Source organism: Alternaria arborescens (genome assembly GCF_004154835.1).
Source record: "Alternaria arborescens strain FERA 675 chromosome Unknown contig_4, whole genome shotgun sequence".
In the NCBI taxonomy this organism is placed as follows: Eukaryota; Fungi; Ascomycota; class Dothideomycetes; order Pleosporales; family Pleosporaceae; genus Alternaria; species Alternaria arborescens.
Window position 1 is genome coordinate 1187413 of NW_021167859.1, and position 19813 is coordinate 1207225.

Consider the following 19813-nt stretch of genomic DNA (forward strand, 5'->3'; position numbering starts at 1 on the left):
TGGTGAATGTTCTATTACTTTCCGTTCCTCAATCTTCCTGCAGAGTGGTCGTGGCCAGTACTTTCGTCAACATGTCCATTATCGACTTGCAAGCCCACCGCACGGTCTCTTTTTCCGTCTGCTCGACAATTTCCGTCTTGCTAACAGCCTTTTTCAGGAAGAACTGCAGCCCAGCAATCATCTCGGGAGCCTGGTCTACCTCCACAAACACTTCGCGCACTGCCCGCTCATCTCGCTTGTCCTTCGATTTTGATGACTTTAGCGACTCTAGGATTGTAGTGACTAACAAAACCTCGACAAAAGTCCTGGTTTTGGGCTGCAAATACGGGAAGTTGAGGTTCTTGAGAGTAGTGATAGGCAGAGCTTTTCGTCCAATTAGTGTGCCGTACAGTTTGCCTTGATTGACCAATTTTCGAAGAGATGTGTCGCCACCCGCATCGTCGTCGTCAGAGTCATCGTCATCTGCACCGTCTTGCTTCTCTCCTAGGCTCTTGAATATGTCCCAGAGCGCAAATTGGAAACTCTTCCGTGTCTTGTGGTCTGAACAGACCTTGCGGGCAAGAACAGTGTAGTATGGATTATAGGTCTTTTCAGCGCCTGCGCAGTGAACGATGACTCGTGGAATCTCTGCCTCTTGGGATCTTTTGAGGTTGAGCTTGTTCAATCGTATCTGGGCATCTTTGAAGTCGCTGGCAGACATGATGGAGATGAAAATGGCGCGCCGGATGTCTGTGTTCATGCGATGTTCACGAGCAAGCTGCACGAGGTCGACTTCGCTGTCTTCGTCCTCAATGTCGATCTTGGCTGTAGTCTTGCCGGCTTCTTTTGGCTCCTCGGGCTTTTCCTCGTTGCCTGGCTCATTTCGCCAACTCGCTCCTACCAGCCACCATTTCCCTCTCTTCTCCGTGTCTTTGATATCCTTCAGCCCAACGCGTAACGGCTCGGTTGCCTTTAGGTTCCTTGAGTTCAGAGTACCTAACTGCTTCTTCATGCGGATCGTATGCTCTCGAGAAATCGCAGACGAAGCTATACCCGTCTTCATCTTGTTGTTTTTGAGATCATTAATCGTCTCGATCATGAACTTTGTTCGAACGGGCAGGTTACTCTGTCCAACTTTTGCCACAGACTTTTGCAGCAAAACAACAATGTCTTTGAGTGAACTTGGATCATCCTGTCGTAGTTGTGGGCCGGCTGCTCTGACTATCCTCAACAAGAGTTCAGTGTTGATTTCCGTGAGCTCATCAAGGAAAAATCGGATGTAGTCGAAAACGATGTTACTGCCGATAACTTGAAAAGTGTACAACTCCGCCACCAGGGATATCAAATTCGAAGTCTGTTTTCCATTGCCATCTTTGTTCGCCTGGTAGTGTTGGTCGAATTCTGTGACGATGCGCTCCACTATTTGTGCACCAAAGTCGGGCCCTATGACCTTGTACACCGCAGCGATGAAACCAGCGTGCAAGTTTACAAAGGTATCCAGAAGAGCTGTGGGATCCGACAACATGCTAGCAAGTAGGTCGACCAGTGTATTGTTGACGTAGCCTCGAGGGTTGTTTTGGTATATATTCTCGATGTCGCGTAGAATTGACAATATGTTGGCTTCTGAGAGTCTGTTGAAGAGACCTTGAATTTGTCTTTTGAGACGTAGCAAAGCCTCCGTGTCTGACGAGGGGGGTGCCCTCAGCGCAGGCGGTATGTACTTGGTTGGTTGAGCATTTGGCGCTGCAGGGGCGACGTATGGATTCTCTCGTATGCGCGGTTGTTCTGGTTCCGCGTCCTCCATGTCGTCGTCCTCTTCAGAGCCAAAGCCGTCATCAGAGCCATCCTCCGTCTCATCATCCTCATCGAAGCCCGCCTCTTCAAGGTCCAAGTCCTCATCATCTGATTCAGAACCTTCCGACCCGCTGTCCTCTTCCTCACTCGACTCCTGACCCAGAGCTTTCCGCCTCTTGCTTGCGAGCCAATCATTGTCCTCATCCCTCTTCCTCTTTGTAGGTTGTACCTCTTCTTCGTCGCTAAAATCCCCAAGGTCGCCAAATATGTCGTCCAGGCCATCATCCGCTCCCTTGGATCTCTTTTTACTCTTTACACCTAGCTTCTTCTCTAACTTGGCAATGTCGGCATCATCTTGCGCAAGCTTCTCCCGAGCGGCGCGTGATAATTTGGCAGGTGGCGGTGAGGCATCTTCAGGCTGTGGTGGTTTCGCTTTGAGAATGCTTTTCAGCGGCTTGGGCGATTCTTTCGCAGCTATCGGAGGTGGTGTAGCGTCGGATTCGATGTTGTCCCAATCTATTTCCTCTTCCTCCTCATCGTCGTCGTCGTCGTCGGCTTCACGGCGTGGTCCCCGGCCATTGTGTGGATGCGATGGCGCTGGCCGTCTGACCTGCTTGTTCTGGCGTTTCTTCTCTACACGATCAGCCTTCCGCCTGTCTTTGCGATTCGGTGGCCCATTGCGCGGACCGTTTCGTCGCTTGTTGTTGGCTGGATCTGCTGGTGTCAGTAATAAAACATCACCAGGCCATGTCGAACACACCTCCAAGCTGGTTTCGCAGCTCAACGGGCAGTTTGGGCCCTCCGAAAGTTGGGCGCATATTGAGATGGTCGAGACGTTAGGGTCGCAAAAAAGTTCGAGAAGTCGGAGTTTGGGTGAGAGATTTCCCCGCGTCTCCGCTCCACGCCACGGCCGCGGGCATCCCACCATGCGACCTACTACATGGCGCGCATAATATAGCACACGACTTTCATTATGGGGCGAGAACACTTAAGCAACGACGAGGTACGATATGTGATTTTATCAAGTGCTTGTCAAATACTGACCTGCCCAGTTCTTCACTCGGCTCGCCAATCTCTTCGAGTACACGCGCACCAAAGGCCACGGCAGCGTCTACCTAGTTCAGAAGCGCATGACCTTCGACACATCTGCTGCATCACCACCAGCCAGCAAAGTCGCCGATGACCCGTTATGGGACACACATCCTGAAGAGCCATTGCCTGTCTTGATCCGCGCGCACAACAACAAGAGCAGCAAGAAGGCGGGAACCGACAGGGAAGATATCCCTAAAATCGAGTTGAGCACCGTCGTCAAGCCAGATGACTTGGACGGCTTCTATGCGCGATATGCTGAGGCTTGCAAGGCTGGCATGAGCGGACTGAAGAAGCGAGATAAGAAGAAGGCGAAGAAGACGAAGAAAAAGAAGAAGGGCGAGACCAAAGTGTGAGAGCAGCCAGGCACTATGATACCATCAGACACGCAAGGGGCACTTCGATGTTACAAAAGCATCGGTTGATTGATCTTGAGGGCTTGCGCGGACAGTACCACGAGCATGCCACTGGGAGAGGCTGCCGAAACGAGTCGTAAGGATGGCGTATCTGAAGAGATACAGCATCAGCAAAACGTGGCTTCCCAAGCGCCAGAGACGCCAATGGAGTGCAGCACACCAGAAGACAGCACTGAATAATACCTATACTCTACTGTCTCCACGTTTGCTCCTATAATTTCTCATCTTTCTCTCTGAATGACTTTGTGCTCAGAGGCAGTGGTTGTCCCAGCCACATCGCTCTTTGGGTGTGGTCTCTCAACTCGTCATCAGTATTAGGATGGACCAGAACAGACAAAGGCCCCCTGTTGATGACAAGCCAGGGAATGAAAGCACCAAATTGTTCTATCCGTTATCAGGGAAGGTTTCAGAATGAACAGTCGCCGTACATACCGGGCGTGAATATGTTAACCTCAAACATGGCAACAGGATGAGGGCCAATAGGTCGATCCCATACTCGATAGATGCGCAGCTCAGGGACTTGTGTTCAGTCAGCGTATGTGCAAGTTGGAAGTATGAATCTCGTTCTCACATTCGCGACGTATGCGTTCCCACAGCTCGTTGGCGAATTTGACCTCTTCGTTATCGGATTGGAGAAAGTAAATGTGGGCGCTGGGTACTGTCAGATACATGAACAATCGACTCGCCGCGTTGACACCTACTCAAAGCCCCCTCGTATGCCGTTGTCTAGAGGAGCTACGAAAGACCCATACGCTTCGCTCATCATCTCGGCTGGTGGATTCAGATACGACTTCCCGTCTGCAGCCTTTTCGCTATAGATTGTGAGTCCTTGTCTCAACCACGAATACTACTGTAGTCGACGTTTGATACAGAAAATGTGTCAAGGAAGAACATACTCGGGTAGTGCCTCAAGGCCTTCATAGCCCTTTAGAGGAGATTCGTATTTGTAGAGATTTGGATCCGCCATTGTTTAATCGAATACTATGTAAGAGAATATCTGCGACTTTTCTGGCGTACCAAATCACTGTTATATATAACGTGATAAAAAACAGTATGCACTGGAGGTTAGGTACCCCGTTTGTCAGCGCGGAATTAGAGCAGCCTCGGCTTGCAATACCTAATGCAGACATTTTTAATTCAGATACATTCATTAAGCCTAAGTTACCGTCGCCACTTGTACGTTCCAAGTCTGGTGAGTCGTAGCCACAAGTTGGGACGATGGCGTGAGACGCGTGAGTTGTCGGCTTATGCCGAAGCGTTATGTCCTATGCAGGCAGCAAGTCAAGATTGGAGATTTGTTCTCGAGCCGAACAGATAGGCGAAATTTGGCGTCTGGAAATAGACATAGACGGCATTGATATGACATTTCACCGACAGATAAGGAGGCGGCATTGGGAGTGTGAGTCTTATCGATACATTATGCGCTTCACATGGGCGCGCACGGAGCATTGTTGGAGGGGTTCTTGACTCACCCCGCGACCACTCAAGATATTTCGGAGCGCGACAACGACCCATTGAACACGACTCGAATCTGCAAATACCGCAATCATGGCCGAGGCTACCTACTACATCGATGAAGATGTCGGTCACGATATCCCAGAACAAACCGGCGACGAATCACTTCCCTACAAGTCACTCGGATACGCTGTCCTCACGCGCGGCGAGACGGCAAAGTTCCTTACACGCAAGAGCGTCACCGGCGAGGTCGCAGAGGGTGCGGATGCGACATCGAGGCTAGAGTGGAAGGAGGCCGCAAAGTCGGCCATGAAAAAGGCAGTCAACTACGCCAAAACACAGAAGAAGAAGCAGGAGAAGGACCAACAACTACTTGCCCAGCGCATGAAGGAGGAGCATGATCGCAACAAGGTACTGGACGAAGCCAAGAAGATTGTCTTGGAAGAAGACAAGAGCTTGCCTGCGCCCATCAGGATCAAGCTCGACGACACCGACTCGAAGAAGATCACACTAGGAGATGGCAAGGATACAAAAGGTACACGAGTACGCGTTTTCGGCCGTGTCCATCGTGAGCGAAGACAAAAGGACGTCATGTTCGTTACACTAAGAGACGGCTACGGTCAGATGCAGCTCATCTTCACCGGCAAGCTGGCAAAGACCTACGATGCCCTCACTTTGACCCGCGAGACCAGCATGGAGGTTTTCGGAGAGCTGAGGAAGATCCCCGAGGGCGCACACGCACCCAACAACCGCGAACTACACGTCGACTACTACAAGATCCACGACGGATGGAAGGCTGCGGGTGGCGACGATGCCATCACCAACAGGGTCTCAAAGGACACTGAGCACGCGACACTGTTGGATCTGCGACATCTCACTATGCGCGGAGAGACGGCATCCAAGGTCTTGATCGTCCGTGATGCTGTCGAGTTTGCGTTCAACCAGGTCTACAAGGAACTTCGGTTACGCAAGGTCAGCCCGCCAGCGCTCGTCCAAACCCAGGTTGAGGGTGGTTCTACGCTGTTCAAGTTCGGCTACTACAACGAGGAAGCATACCTCACCCAGTCGTCTCAACTATACCTTGAGACTTGTTTGCCATCTATGGGTGATGTCTACTGTATTGAGAAATCTTTCCGTGCAGAGAAGTCACTGACACGTCGCCATTTGGCTGAGTACACACACGTCGAAGCCGAGCTCGACTACATCAACTTTGATGATCTACTGAACCACCTGGAGGAGGTCATGTGCCGTGTCCTTGAAGTCACCATGTCCGACCCTGTCATCAAGCAATACATCATGGACCTTAACCCCGAGTTCCAAGTACCAGAGCGGCCTTTCAAGCGCATGAAGTACCAAGACGCCATCGACTGGCTCGTCGAGAACGGGATCCCCAATGAAGATGGCGAGCCGCACAAATTCGGTGACGATATCGCCGAGGCTGCTGAGCGTCGCATGACAGATATCATCAACAAGCCTATTTTCCTGACTCACTTCCCCGCCGAGATCAAGGCTTTCTACATGCTGAAGGACAAGGACGATGCTAGGGTTACCGAGAGTGTAGATTGCTTGATGCCTGGTGTCGGTGAAATCGTTGGTGGCAGCATGAGGATGGACAACTATGATGAGTTGATGGCTGCATACGGAAGGGAAGGTATCGATCCTGCGGCGTACTACTGGTACACTGACCAGAGGAAGTAAGTCAACCACCATACGCGTTCCATCAGTTTGTGCCTTACTAACATAACTCCAGGTATGGTTCTTCTCCCCACGGCGGTTACGGTCTTGGTCTTGAGCGCTTCCTCGCCTGGCTCTGCAAGCAGCACACCGTCCGCGACTGCTGCCTGTACCCTCGCTACTTCGGTCGCTGCAAGCCTTGAGCGTAAGCTACACGAATTTTAGCTTCACGTGACGTTGTCCCGTAGCTCTTGCTACAGAACGAGATGAGATATGAGTTGATTCGCGTGATGCGGTTCCAGAATAGTCAAGCTACCGCTTTGCCAGTAAACATGGCCTTATCGCTGCATTAGGTTAAGACGATTGGACGAATCATGGAATAAATCATACCCAATTAACATGTTCAATCCGTCTTATTTTTCTTATCTACTTCTGGTCAAGGATAACACCGCCTTTTTCGATGTGCGAGCAATTCCGTTCTTTCTACTACAACGTGTTTGACAAAATGTGCCCCAAACAGAGCCGCAGTATTCTGTGGCCTTGCGTCTAGACGATACAAGATGGTATATACATTTGTCAGCAATGTTTGTTACTACTTAGCAAAACCGAACGGAGCTGAGTCGACATGGACTGGCGAGAAGCTTCACGACGGGTGATTTATCGTGGTATGTGTGCACAGTGTCTGACATGGTGGAACTTTAGGAACCCAAGTCAGCCTGAAACAAAACTCTCTTGGTTGTCTATGCCAACACCCGGATAGCTGAGCTACATTCTCGCTTCTCACATTAGATCCAGATGGGGCACAAAACGTTAAAGACACAGTAGACTTCTTGTTCGTCGCCTATGTAAAACTACATGCCTTCCTAAGATGTGCATCGTAAATACTCCTAGGAGAATAGCGAGTAAATATGCAGGCCGCGTGACACCCGCGTCCTAAACTAGGCAGAAAGTTTGCACTTGTCCCTCATCCATCTTGCTCGTTAGAGCACCCTAGAAACGCCATGGAAAAGAACAAAAGCTCATCAGCAAGAGCTAGGAATGTACAAAAAGTACCCGATTCAAACTCCTCGCTATGCAGTTGTGGTACAGCGAAAGAAACTCCCTGTCAAAAGTGCAGGGATTTGACAATATATAGCTGTTTGTACTTGGTAAACGTATGGGACAAAACGAGCGCGCAATATACGCATCGTGTGCAAAATAACCCACCAAAACAAGGATGCGGAGGACCAGGGAGGGAGCTTTTTTCAAAAGAGACAAAAATCGTTGACGTGTCGGACAAGGACCATGCCGCGCGTCCGTTAGCGAACAAGTGTCATGATCGAGTACGGAAGTTAGACGAGCAGAGCTGAGCATTCCAACGCCTCGTTCACGGCCTGTCTTGGAGGTATGCACTACCTTGATGAAGATACCTTGTGATGATCTGACGCAGTTGAGCTTTAGGGTTGGATAAAGGCGTCGTGGGGGTCCAGATGCGTCCATGTTGTGCGGTGGCGTCGCGGCAAATGAGCTAAATGATTAGGTTCAGATCCGGTGTACTCGACGGGTATTCAAGCTCCAAGTCGTTGCTGAATGAGCTTCTGCAGCATCTCCAAATGCGCGCGTTCGTCTGCTGAGGGCGGCAGCGGATCTGCGTTGGACATGGCTGAGGAGACAGCCGGGGGAGCTTCGGACTGTTTCACGTGAATTAGCGCCGATGATCAAAACAAGGCCGGTGGGCTACAGGCAGTCTTACAGTGAGACCGAGGATGAGCGCATGGACTTTGCCCTCACCCAGATTCGTTTCTGGCGTCTTGTTTGCCAACTGTGCCAGAGCCAGGGCTGCTTGCTGCTGTGGGAATGGATACGCGATGAAATTTTGCATCGACGCTCTGCGCCGTGATGCAGTGTCTGCAGCGTGTCGAGCTTCAACCTTCTTCCCTACACGGCCGCTGCAACGCATTAGTGATGAGTGTGATGACTTGCTGATGCGATTGTACATACCTCTTGACCTTGCTGACGAAGTCAAGGATGAGTCCCTTCTCGGGGACACGGAAGATCTTGGAGTTGACATCCTTGGATTCATTGTCGCCGAATACATAATTGCCTTCGCCATCAGTGTCATCGTCAGGATCATTTGTGATATCAATCAAGCCGTTGTTGCGCATACCACGTGAGAATGTTGACTCAACGTATTCGGGTTGCTTGCGCACTCGGACTCTACGTGGCACCCGAGCTACCGGCGCGGCATCGGCCATCTCAGAATCCCCATCTTTAGAACTCAAATCGTTCTGCAGCAGGAGACCACTGCGAAGGTCATGTTCGATATGTCGAGGACATCTCCAGGCGTCCCGCTGAGATGCTTCAAGACTGATGTGTGGCGGGTTAGCGAGAGGTGGGTCGACGCAGTCCAAGTGCCAGTACGCGTGGCAAAAGTCACACTTCAGCATTTGGCGCTTGTTACCACTCGACACTCCGCACTGCGTGCATAAGATAACTTTGTGATCAGCATCAATGAGCTTGGTGTATTCAGGTCTCTGGTAGCCATAGCCACTGTTCTTCGCCCTGTTGTGATGTTAGTGCCGAATCACGCGACGAAACGCGTCACACTTACAGCGGAAACTTCTTGACCTCCTCAGAGTACGAGCCATCGGGACGTGCAGAAACGCCCTCGAAGTTATTTTGGATGTCTGAAGGCAGAGCAAACGCGCGAGGGTTGGTACGCTCGAGTTTGTTGAAGAGCGGACCCAGACTGGGATACGAGTCCGCGGAATCGTCGGGTGCAGCAGACTTTGCGTTGCACTCGTAGCAGTAGAACGCTCCATCTGGAACCTGAGTTCGTGGCGGATCGCAACAGAGAAGATGAAAAACGCGTGGACAGTTTTCGCAGCATACAAACTCGCCTGCACCTCTACACGCAGAGCAAAAGTCGTCGCTCTCTGACTGCGGCGAGTTCTGACATTCTGTTAGAGGTGAAGAAAGGACAGAAAGTGGAGGAGAATATGGAAATTTGAGTGGCGTGATGTTTGTAGTGAGCAGCATTGATGTTGAGGATGAAAAAGATAAAATGTGGTTGATGGGTTGTGTGGTGAAAGAGGAATGGTGTGGTTGGATGCTTCGGAATTCCAGTGGCACTTACCGGGTCGTTGTCATCAGGCCCCAGCTGTCTCGAACCGCCACCACCAGTAAAGGCTACACCAGCAATAGGTCCTGCATCTCGGTTTTTGACCGGCCTATACGTGTAACGTTAGCCCTGTAATGACTTGATGGTGTGTTGAGGAATGTACGATGCGAACACGTGCAAACACGTAGAGCTTGCTCAGTCGACGCCTTACAGCCCTGTGCCAAAGCGGGTACATGCATCGACCAACACTGAAAAACGACAAGGATGCTGAGAAATTGAGCTGAAAATACTTACGATCGTTTCGTCCTCGCGCCCTGTCCGTTAGTGAGCTTGACCCGCTTAGGTGCCGGTCCCATCGCAGGCGTTGAAGGGCGCGACGACACAGCCGGTTCGAACTGAGGTGATGAGAACCGTGACGGATCCTCTCGTATACGCTTAGTACCATGGTTTGGAATCCGCCCAGCGCGTCGCGGTTGATCAGAATCAACAGGAGGTCCCACCGCGATTTGAGACTCAGTCAGAGACTCTGTCTCAAGAATCTCATCATCGAAGCGGACATCGGAGATGGGAGGAGGAATTTGCTCAAGTTTCCGGATAGGCTGCTCATCGACCATAGCCTTTCGCATTTCATTGAGTCGCTCATCTTCCGCTTGCTGCTCCGCGGTCGGTGGCTGTAGCTTGTGGGCATGCTTCCCGAATAGCCTCCCAGCATTGCCTTTCATCTTTTTAGCAGCACGTGCAGCCGCAGGATTCTTTCCTTTCTTTGGAGCTACAACTGGCGCAGGTGCAGTAGATTTTCCATTGACCTGCACAGGCTCTGGAGGGCCTTTCTGGACAATCTCTTCATTGACATCTGATAGCTCAGAATCGCTCGCCCCAGTGTCCGGCGTCCTTGCGGCTGGAGTTGGTGCTGTAGTAGAAATTCCTCCATCCAGTTCCATCGCAGAATCCGGCGCCAGACTTCCATTGGTAGCGGTTCGTTTTCGGGGCGACTTGGACTGCATCCTCGGCGTTGACTCAGCTGAGGTGTCAGCAGTCGCTGGAAGAGCGGGTGCGGTACTAAACGGATGAGGCGGTGCTTGGCCTGAATTTTGATCAAGAGCTGATTGCAGTGCTTTGTGCGAGAAGTTTGTAGCCGAATTTGTAGAGTTCATGAACTGTCTATCCTGGTAGTCGTTGACAGCCGAAACAGAGTCATCAGGAACGATCTCACTACTGGCCCTTGGAGATGGCTGCTGACTGAAGAACGAGGCATCGTGATTCATCGCAGCTTGTTGATCAAAGCGCCTGTCTTTGCTCAAGCCCAACCTCGTCTTTTCCTCCTGCTTGAACTGCTTGATGAATTTGCGAAATCGGTAGAGCTGTTCACTGGTGCTCTTTCCATGAATTACTGATTCAATAGCGTCTGCCAAAGCGGAGTCTGTCTTGCTCTGCTCGTAGGCGCGCCGCAAGGCAATGCCCACGTAGCGCTTGCCAGTGTGACTGTTGGCTTTGGAGATAGCATCATTGACAGCAATCTGGATACGCTGAGTCGCAGCTTCAACGGGCTCTGACATGGAAACAGCTTGAACTGCTGGACTAGCGGAAACAGAGGTGCTTTTGGTGTGGCCGTTCTTGACGGGCGTCTTGCCATTGACAGATGTCTTACTCTGCACTGGGGTTTTGCCCCTGACAGGAGTTTTTGACACCTTCACCTTCTTCTTCGCCTTCGTCTTGGGCTCGTAGTCGTCGTCCTCGTCGTCTTCAAGCATGGGAAAGCCAACCGGCATCTCGTCCTCCTCTTGCCGCTCCGAGTCGTCCGGCTCGAGCTCAGGAGCTGGAGTGACTTCTGGCGTAGACCCAACCTCGTCACCTGCAAAAACCGCGCTCTTCCCCAGTAGCGAATGCCGAGCAGTGGGCGGCCCGTCGAGAGCGCGCGCGCGCTGTTTGTCCTTTGCCTTTGGAGGCACACCGAGGGGGGCCATATTCTCCAAGACGCCGTGCCGCGCAAAACCGTGCTCTTCGAACGATGGGGCGAGAGTTTGCGGTTGGGGTTCAGTCCATTCGGTGATTGATCGTTGCTTCTTCTCGTTGGTGTGCTCGCTTGGAGTGCCGGTAGGTGAGGCGAAGGGCGTGGTGCTGGACCTTTGTTGCGATTTAAAGTCGCGCGACTCCCGGAGAGACTTGCGGAGGGCCGGCATGGCGAAACTACAGTTTGGTCAGCGCGCTGTAGCAGATACGAGCATGACGAGAGTTACTTCACGTGTTGTCCGAGAATTCAAGACGCCGCAATGCCGTGCCCGTCGTGGTGGGTCGGTAGTGCGAGAATGAGAGTCGCTGAAGGTTGTTCGAGGGTGCCCTGGACGCTTGGACGGGCCTTCTTATTATGTCAGCCCCCTACGCAACCGCAAATATCGCAGTATCTTGTAGGATCTCCAAGTTATATTTGCGGATAGACAGAGACTTCCTCGATCGGTTCATCGATTTTGAGTCTCAACAAAAGTGGTGTATCGTTGTGGTGGTGGTGCAACTATTCCAAAGGGAGTCTACAATACCAAGTCCGCTTTTTTCTTGACGTGCCCATCTCACCTTCACCAATCGCAACCTGTAGATATCGCCACGCAATTCCTGAATCTATACTCATACAGAGACAGTGTACGGCCATGTTATCCGGTGCTGCTACAAAAAAATCTTGACGGACAAACAGTCCTCGCATCATCCACTCAGGGGTATTCTCTGCATACCTATTTTGCCTTATCTCACGTTGTGCCTGACTGTCTACATGGACAATGTATACGCCCTGTCGTCTAAGGCGATTAGGAAGCCTTGGAATATTCACTATAGTCACTCTATCCGGCGCATGCAGAACAATAGCGTATGTGATAGACAGACCTGAACGAAGACCCGAAAGACGACGCGATATAGTCTACCACTTGCTCCATCCTCTGAGACTAATACTCCGCGCATGAAAACTGTTTGTTGCAACAGTGTGTTTGTATCCTGTGGTCATAATCGCCGATCATCGGGTATGTTGAAGCCATGTCTGGAGGCTAAAGACGCGTTGACATGCACGGTCTCATCTCGCAGATCATAGGGGCACATTTCGAGCGCGAGACTGTTATACATTATGTGCTGAATCAGTTTCAACAACCAGAAGCTATGGTAGATGACGTCCGGAGAACTGATCTTTCTTTTTTGTGAATTGCTATCGCTTCTACATAATCATGTGCATGACCATACGATAAGGCATATCAGACCTAGGTCAATTGCCGATTTTGTTTCCGGGGCTGCCGTTTTTGCGATCTCAAAACAGTCCGTGTCATCCAGGTTCATAGTCGAGAGGCGGGTATGGCGTTACGGTTCCCTAGAACCTACATCTACTCTTCGTCATCATCGTCCTCCTCCTCTTCAGCGGCGGCACCGCCCTCAGCGGCCTTCTTGGCAGGCTTCTTCTTCTTCTTCTTGTTCTTCTTTGCTGAAGTCTTGCCAATAGGCTGTTCCAGAATCTTGAGGATCTCCTCGTCCTCGATCTTCTTGTCAGACTTGTACTTGGAAGTGTCAATGGCAGTAGGTTGAGCTAGGCGCTGCATTCCGTTCTTGGTGATTGCTGTTACGATGTTAGCTAACAAATTTGCCTGTGTGATGCTCTACATCCAGCAAGATGGTTCATGTTTGAGAGACCAAACAAGCGAGCACATCGGCCAATATCGGACATCTCCTGAGCAAGGAGCGAGCAGGGGAATCCTAGAACTTACCAACAGTTGAGAACACCCTAGCTACGGGCTGGTTGTCCTTGTCAACGACGACTTCGTACTGGCGAAGTACACCAGTACGAACACACTCGACAACACCAACCTTGGCGCCCTTCTCGTCCTCCAGCTGTCGCAGACTGAAGGGGAAGGTACCGAACTTCTTGACTACTTCAGACAGGAGGCTTCGCGAGGTAGGACGCTTGAGCTGATAGGTGGTAGCCGTACGTCGGTGCAGAGTAGTCCTGTTGCCATTGTTCTTGACCTTGCCGCTTCCGAGACTGACACCCATCTCAACACCCCACACCTCACCGACCTCAGGAAGACCGTCACCCCTGACACCTTCACCAGGCGCAAGGATGATCTTCTTCTTGGATTCTATCTCGTTGTGGTCGAATTGCCAGATGGTAGTGCTCTCGACGAGGTTGCAGCCGTAGGCCTTGACAACCTTCTCAAGCATGTTGGTCATCTGGCTCTGGGTGTAGGGCTTCTTTGTTGCAGCCTTCTTTTGCTCCTCCTCATCGCTGTGGGGGATCAAGCTTGGAGGTACCATCAACCTGAGCAGGAGCTCGTTGGCGTAGTGTGTAGCCAGAATGAGATCTGCCTCGCGTCCGGTGACTTCCTCAGCGGCGCCAACAATGACATTGTCGCAAACAATTGCGCAGAAGCCATCGATCTGGGCACCCAACTGGATCTTGACAACCTCTCCCTCCTTCAGTGTCGTGGCGGCTTCCTCGGTGTCGGACTTGAGTGGTGTGTACGGAGTGATATAGGCGCTCGGGGAGATGGTGGTGCAGTGTCCAATGCCCTTCACGACCTTCTTGCCCTTGTAGACCTTGGCAACCTCCTCGTCTAGGAGCTTGTCACCGCGCTCACAGAGCTCGACAATGCTGGCATCGGCGGCGATCCATCCTGAACCGGTCAGTTTTGTGTCTGTTTACGCGCGTGAAGTAAGCGCGAGCTTGAAGAGCATCGTACCGGAGACTTCCTTGAGGACTTTCTGGGAGATTTCGGCGGCGACCTTGTACTTGGTGATAGTATCTGGGTTCGCCAAAGTGTAGTCTGCAATATGGGTTAGCTCCTGCGACTCATTGACAAAGACAAAACTGTGCTTTAAGCTATGTCTCTGTCTAAAACAGCTTCATATGTCGACGACATGCATAGGGAAGGAGGATTGAGCTTACCGACAGCTGCGGTTTCGGCCATCTTGAGTATAGTTGAGTGTGGGAAGATGGGCTGGAGCTAGAATTGGAGTGGTGCGCGAGGTCGTTCCTGTGTTCACAGACCAGCCCCTCAGTGGGGTGGTTTCGAGCTTTCGCTTAGCCAAAGCCCAATGACGACGATCGCCTGACAACGTCACACTCGACCTGCTTTTCTTCCCAAAGTGAATTAATCTGCCTGGATCTAGACATTAGGCTTGTGATCATCTGGGCTACGGTGGGTGACCTCCGTATCTGCTGCATAACCGGACACAGGTGAAAACGCAAAGCAATTTCACTATTGTCAGGTAGCTGTCAATCGTGTACGCGTGTAATGCCACACTAATGACAGTTTTGATCCAGACTACCTTGGAACGAAGCAAGAGCCCAACCTCAAATCTTGAGCAATCCATCTACAACAACAGCCCGATGATCACTACCATAAACCCCATCCTCAAATTTATTCGGCAAAACACTATATCCCTCAAGCGCCCAATCGCTCTTTCCTCTCGGTCCCACAAAAACAAAGTCAATCAGCGTCTTCGTCTGGTCATCGAAATCCGTAAACGTGTTCGTGTCCCCGTACAGCCACTTGGCCTGCTCCTTTGTGTCTTGCATGATGGACGAACCGTTGTTCAGTATCTTGTATGCTTCGCCAGAAGTCTCAGAGTTGAGGTCGCCGGCCAGGAAGAAAGGTAAGGTGGAAGACGAAGTATTTGAGGTGGGCGAAGTGACATTTGCAACGACCTTTTCGATGATCTTCGCAGACTCGCGGCGCGAGATAGCGCCTGCGTTGTCAAAGTGCGTAGACATCGCTACCATGGCTTTTTTACTTTGCTTGTGTTTGAATTCGCCCAAATTGAGGATGCGGACAGATCCCGCGTCCCAGCCTTTCTTCCCTACCGCTCCGTTCTCGTTTAGCCAAACGGTCTGCGATGTTACTAGTTCCCAGACGGCTTTCCGATAGATGATAGGACTGTATTCGCCTTTCGTTTTGCCATCGTCTCTGCCTACGCCGATGTAGGCCCATTCGTCGCCCAGACCGGTCATGATATCAACTAGCTGTTCATTGAGTACTTCTTGAAGACATATGAATGATTCTGGATTGTGTAAGGTATTGTAGTGTAACTCATTGAGGATCAATTGCTTGCGTGTGGACCAGGGCTTTTCGCCTGTGGCTGGCGGGTCGGCGGCATAGCGTATATTATGGGTCAGAATCCGAATTGGGAGAGTGGCAGCGTGAGCTTTCATGATGAGGGTGACGAGAGCGGTGACGAGAAGGGCTACTTTGGGCATCATGCCGGCGGGCTGCGTATAGCCGGAACCGAACACGTGACAGAGTGATGGTTTAAGGCAGAGACGATATGCTTTACGTAGGCAATCTTGAGGGGAATTCGAGGCTGCCGAATAAACAGAGACCTTCACGGTACTAGAAAAAACAACTGCACAGCCTTGAAGATGTGGATAATAGTGATTGGCGCCTACTTACATTGCTGCGTCGAAGACTACCAACCCCTACTTATACCTTACAAACGACACCAGCAACGAAAAGAACTAGGAAGGTACTTAAAGTAGCCTCGGACAAAGATCAAAATTTGCGATTGTGTCCACTCTTCCAAGTGGTAATCCAAGACGGAACAACTGATTTTCAAGTTGTAGCCGGCAAATGAGAACGCCGATGCACCAGCACGTTGTCTGTATGCCCAACTCCACATGCTCCCAACTGATCCGCTGTTTTACACGGGAATTTATACCCTAGAATGCGCTTGCATATATCAAAAAGACCCCGCTATGCTTCTGAATATCATTTCCTATTCGCGCTGCCAGAAGATCTGGATGCCCTGCCCTACAAAGGCTGTCCAGTCCGTTTGCGCACGTTCTCCATATGTACGCGGTTCTTCAGATGTAGTTCGAAATTATTGACTGTTTGCTCGGGTCCAGCATTGTACAATTTGCCCGGGCAGTCTATGCACCGGATTCGCGGCAAGAAATATGCTTTGTGGTTCGCTGGCAGGGGGGCATTTGGTTGTAGCGTATCAAGCTTGACTTGTCGGGACACAATATCGCCCGTCTTTGGGTCCTCGTAGCGCTCATTCATGACTGCATAACGCATAGTAGATTCGAAGAGCTCGCCGGGATTCCGATCACGTAGATCCTGGAGTGCTTGTTGAAGCCACGGAGGAGTGGGAGGCTGATGTGGATTAGTCAGAGATCTACGTAGACATGAGCGAGGATCTTACATGTTGAGAAACGGCGGGCGTTGGCCAAGGTGCCTCAAGTGAGCCATCCGGCCTGTACTGCCACTGCTTGTTCTGGGTCGTTGGTGTGGGCGTAGGCGGAGGTTTCGGCGAAGCTTCTACCGAAGCTGATGCGGTTGGGGTTGAACGAGTAGGTATGGCTGGCGATGGTGGAGGTGGCATTGAGTTTGCGGTAGGTGTGCTTCGTGTTGGGGGTTGCGAGGGGGCCACCATGGGAGTCGAGGCGGGCTTTGCGAAAGCCCTTGGGTTCCTCTGGAATTCCCTAAGTTTGGCGGGCGATATGCGGAGTTTGACTATGAGTGTTGTAGGCTCAGATACACTCTCTTCCCGCGCCTCATATCGTAGTGATCTGGATGCCCGCGGCTCGTGATGGGGTTGAATGTTGGACACTTCGGGGGTTGCTGATCTTCCAATAGCGGATCGCATAGCAGCCTGAGCAGCAGTGGCAGCTCCACGCATACCCCGGGTCCGCGCAGTACCTCCGGTCAGTTGTGCAGGTGCGGGAGAGTCTACTACCGATTCGTCACTGTCCGATTCGTCTGAGCTTCCATCAGCACCACGACGGCGGCCCTCTCTAATTTTGCGTGTAGCCTTGAAGAGCTGACTGTCCTCGATGGTTTCCGCAGCACCAGGTAGGACTGAAGAAACAACCAAGGTGCGTACTGTCCGTTGGCGGTCTTTAAGGTCTGGCAGGGCAGGGCCGCCACGTCTGTTGACAGATCGTTTCTGGCGCCGCTGTTCGCGCATAATCGATAGTTCGGCTCGTTCTAGGTCAGCGTTACTTAGTTCGTATAGGTACGGCTGGTAATCCTTTGTAGACTGCATCGGGCGGAATACAGAGGGGAGTGGTGAGGCCAAGAAGTTGTCCTGAATATCGGTATCTTCAACTGGTCGTCCATCGAAGGGATGGCCTGTGATGTACAGGCTCTTTGTGAACATCTGACACTGCTCTCTTATGGAATGGGCAATGGCGGTAGTGAACTCTCCGGACAGTGACAAATCAGCAGCCATCTGCCTTGCAAATTCCTCGGGCGCATTTAGAGGATTGTTGATTTCCCACTCGAACTGGTCCACAAGAGTGTGTTGGCCAATGGTAATGTTCAATTTGATCAATATCCGCATCTCGTCATTCTTGTATGCCGAGTATGGCTGATGGGGGTCCAGAGGCTCATCATCGAAGAAAGCGTGAGGGTAGTAGTCTTGAACCTGCTCGTGGATCTCGCGATCGATTTGTTGCATAACGTTCTGACGCAGCTCGGGTGGTATCTGGAAGTCCTCGACGAGGGTCTGGGCGAAGAGCACAGGGTTGGTAACACGGTCATGGAGGTTCCAGGTAAAAGTGTCGCGTAGTTTCAGTCTGTCTAATTCGATGTCCAGACGCACAGGCACAAGCTCTTCGATCTGGTCTGCTTGCTGCAAACCCTTCTCTTTCGAAACTTTGAGTTGCGGCGCGAGTCGACGGCCGGCGCGCTTGGCATGTTCGGGATATAGCAGCTTCGTTTGCGGTAGGGCTCGCGGGTCTCTGGGATCGGGTGGTATGTCGGTCACGCCGTTGCCGTAGCCAGCATAGCCATATCCAAAGATGGCGCCGGGGTTCTGTCGTCGGACAGGGTATACCTCGTCGCGGTAGAAATGGCGCAGGTCGTTCAGCTCGCCATATACCTTCTCGGAATGTTTATTGCGCTCGTACTTGTTTACGCTGTCGAGGAGGTCGCGCGCAATGTGGCGGTCGAGGAGATGGGCCTGCGAGGTTGTAGGTTTCGTGCCATCGTCGTGAGAAGGCGTGCGTGAAGACTTGCGGGTTCCCGAACGCGATCGCTTTCTACTAGGCGACGCGCCGTTGATGGCTTCGGGCTGCGCTGGCGATGCCGTGTCGCCCTGCGCGCTGGCGAGGTTCAAGCCAGAAGCCGCCATGACAGCCTTGGCCTTCTGCTTTCCGTCTCGAATCGCGTTGTTCTCGTTGGACGCGCCGTCGGGTCCATTGATGCTGGTTGGGGTGTTTGCGGGTTGGACAGCACCTTCACTGCTGTTGCCGTTTGTGGACGCGCCGTGGGCGGGATCGAGGCCTTGGGAGTCGGCTAGCGGCGGAGAGGGCATCGCGTGGTGAATTATAATGCGCGCGGCAGGAGCGACCTGCGTGTTTGCTGCCCTTGTTAGAGCCGAGGCATGGAGGCTGGAAGGAGTGATGGAGGCTCGAGTGGGTCAATGGGCGTCCCATGCGGTCGCGCCTGGCAAAAGAAGGGGGCGGGTGCGCGATGCCATGGCGACAGCAACAACAGCGCCTCCATCTCAAGAAAGCGCATCCATGGCGCCGCGACCATGAGAACTAATAGCAGCAATACAGAAAAAAACACATACCTTTGGGAACATGCAATTTGCGCGTCGTCACAGGTCACAGGGCTGGGCTGGGCCTCTGTTTGGCTGTCCAGGGAAAGAAGTGCCGATCGGGTAGTCAAGCGCGCAGCAGCCCGTCTGTAAGCCTTTCACAGGCGAGAGTATTGGCAGGAACCTAAATCGGCGAAACACCTGCTGCGGTACCTTGGGCGGGGTCGCGGCCGTGGATAAGCTCGGAACTTGGAATGATGTGTTGTGTGTCAGGCAGAGGCATTGATGGATTTGCGCCAAAGCAGCCAGTTCTGCCGCTTGCAAGCGCCGAGCCAGCCAAAGCCCATAACGAACACTGAAGCTGCCCGGCACGCTCCAACGCAGCCGCAGCCTCTGTTAGTCGTGGTTTCTTTCACCAGAGCAGAGGCCATGATCCTTCTTACCGGCTGTTCCACATAACTACACTCGCACTCCATCGTCTCCACGCACTCATCACGTGCGACGCCATGACGAATGCTAGCGCATGCCTAGCTAGGCAAGCTTCGAGTAAAAGCCACCGTGTAATGCACCTTGTTCGTTATTGAATAAAGGTTGTATTTTATGGAAAGAACCGCCTAATAGAAAAGAAGAAGAAGAAGCGTCTGGTATACACCTCGTCATCGCTTTCCGACGCCCTCGCATCCAGATCCGTCGTAGTTGCATCAATGCTAGGAACTGACAATACCCTACATTTTCCATACCCGACCCGGACACACCGCCGCTTACAAGTCGCCGGCTATATGCGTCTGATCTACTG

At 51.9% G+C, this 19813-nt stretch overlaps 8 protein-coding genes across 8 annotated transcripts; 2 read left to right on the forward strand and 6 right to left on the reverse strand.

Moving 5' to 3' along the window:
• Positions 1-28: 28 nt before the first annotated feature.
• On the reverse strand, positions 29-2591 carry AA0111_g2501 (Suppressor of glycerol defect protein 1; the record flags this gene model as incomplete). The annotated part of the gene is made up of 2 exons (XM_028648280.1): positions 29-2487; positions 2534-2591. The coding sequence occupies 2 exons, from the start codon at positions 2589-2591 to the stop codon at positions 29-31; spliced, it is 2517 nt and encodes an 838-aa protein (XP_028509865.1).
• A 155-nt stretch (positions 2592-2746) lies between these two features.
• Positions 2747-3218, forward strand: AA0111_g2502 (hypothetical protein; the record flags this gene model as incomplete). The annotated part of the gene is made up of 2 exons (XM_028648281.1): positions 2747-2776; positions 2826-3218. The coding sequence occupies 2 exons, from the start codon at positions 2747-2749 to the stop codon at positions 3216-3218; spliced, it is 423 nt and encodes a 140-aa protein (XP_028509868.1).
• A 271-nt stretch (positions 3219-3489) lies between these two features.
• On the reverse strand, positions 3490-4245 carry AA0111_g2503 (hypothetical protein; the record flags this gene model as incomplete). Its single annotated transcript, XM_028648282.1, has 5 exons — positions 3490-3662; positions 3711-3797; positions 3850-3929; positions 3980-4090; positions 4175-4245. The coding sequence occupies 5 exons, from the start codon at positions 4243-4245 to the stop codon at positions 3490-3492; spliced, it is 522 nt and encodes a 173-aa protein (XP_028509867.1).
• Positions 4246-4826: 581 nt separating this feature from the next.
• Positions 4827-6610, forward strand: AA0111_g2504 (Asparagine--tRNA ligase, cytoplasmic; the record flags this gene model as incomplete). Its single annotated transcript, XM_028648283.1, has 2 exons — positions 4827-6427; positions 6484-6610. 2 exons carry the CDS (start codon positions 4827-4829, stop codon positions 6608-6610), a joined length of 1728 nt encoding a protein of 575 aa, XP_028509862.1.
• Positions 6611-7954: 1344 nt separating this feature from the next.
• AA0111_g2505 (hypothetical protein) lies at positions 7955-11687 on the reverse strand (the record flags this gene model as incomplete). The annotated part of the gene is made up of 6 exons (XM_028648284.1): positions 7955-8077; positions 8140-8335; positions 8388-8948; positions 8998-9338; positions 9523-9616; positions 9802-11687. The coding sequence occupies 6 exons, from the start codon at positions 11685-11687 to the stop codon at positions 7955-7957; spliced, it is 3201 nt and encodes a 1066-aa protein (XP_028509861.1).
• Positions 11688-12863: 1176 nt separating this feature from the next.
• On the reverse strand, positions 12864-14441 carry AA0111_g2506 (hypothetical protein; the record flags this gene model as incomplete). Its single annotated transcript, XM_028648285.1, has 4 exons — positions 12864-13093; positions 13242-14147; positions 14214-14297; positions 14420-14441. 4 exons carry the CDS (start codon positions 14439-14441, stop codon positions 12864-12866), a joined length of 1242 nt encoding a protein of 413 aa, XP_028509864.1.
• Positions 14442-14827: 386 nt separating this feature from the next.
• AA0111_g2507 (hypothetical protein) lies at positions 14828-15733 on the reverse strand (the record flags this gene model as incomplete). Its single annotated transcript, XM_028648286.1, has 1 exon — positions 14828-15733. One exon carries the CDS (start codon positions 15731-15733, stop codon positions 14828-14830), a length of 906 nt encoding a protein of 301 aa, XP_028509863.1.
• A 547-nt stretch (positions 15734-16280) lies between these two features.
• On the reverse strand, positions 16281-18789 carry AA0111_g2508 (hypothetical protein; the record flags this gene model as incomplete). The annotated part of the gene is made up of 2 exons (XM_028648287.1): positions 16281-16625; positions 16675-18789. 2 exons carry the CDS (start codon positions 18787-18789, stop codon positions 16281-16283), a joined length of 2460 nt encoding a protein of 819 aa, XP_028509870.1.
• Between the last annotated feature and the right edge of the window lie 1024 nt (positions 18790-19813).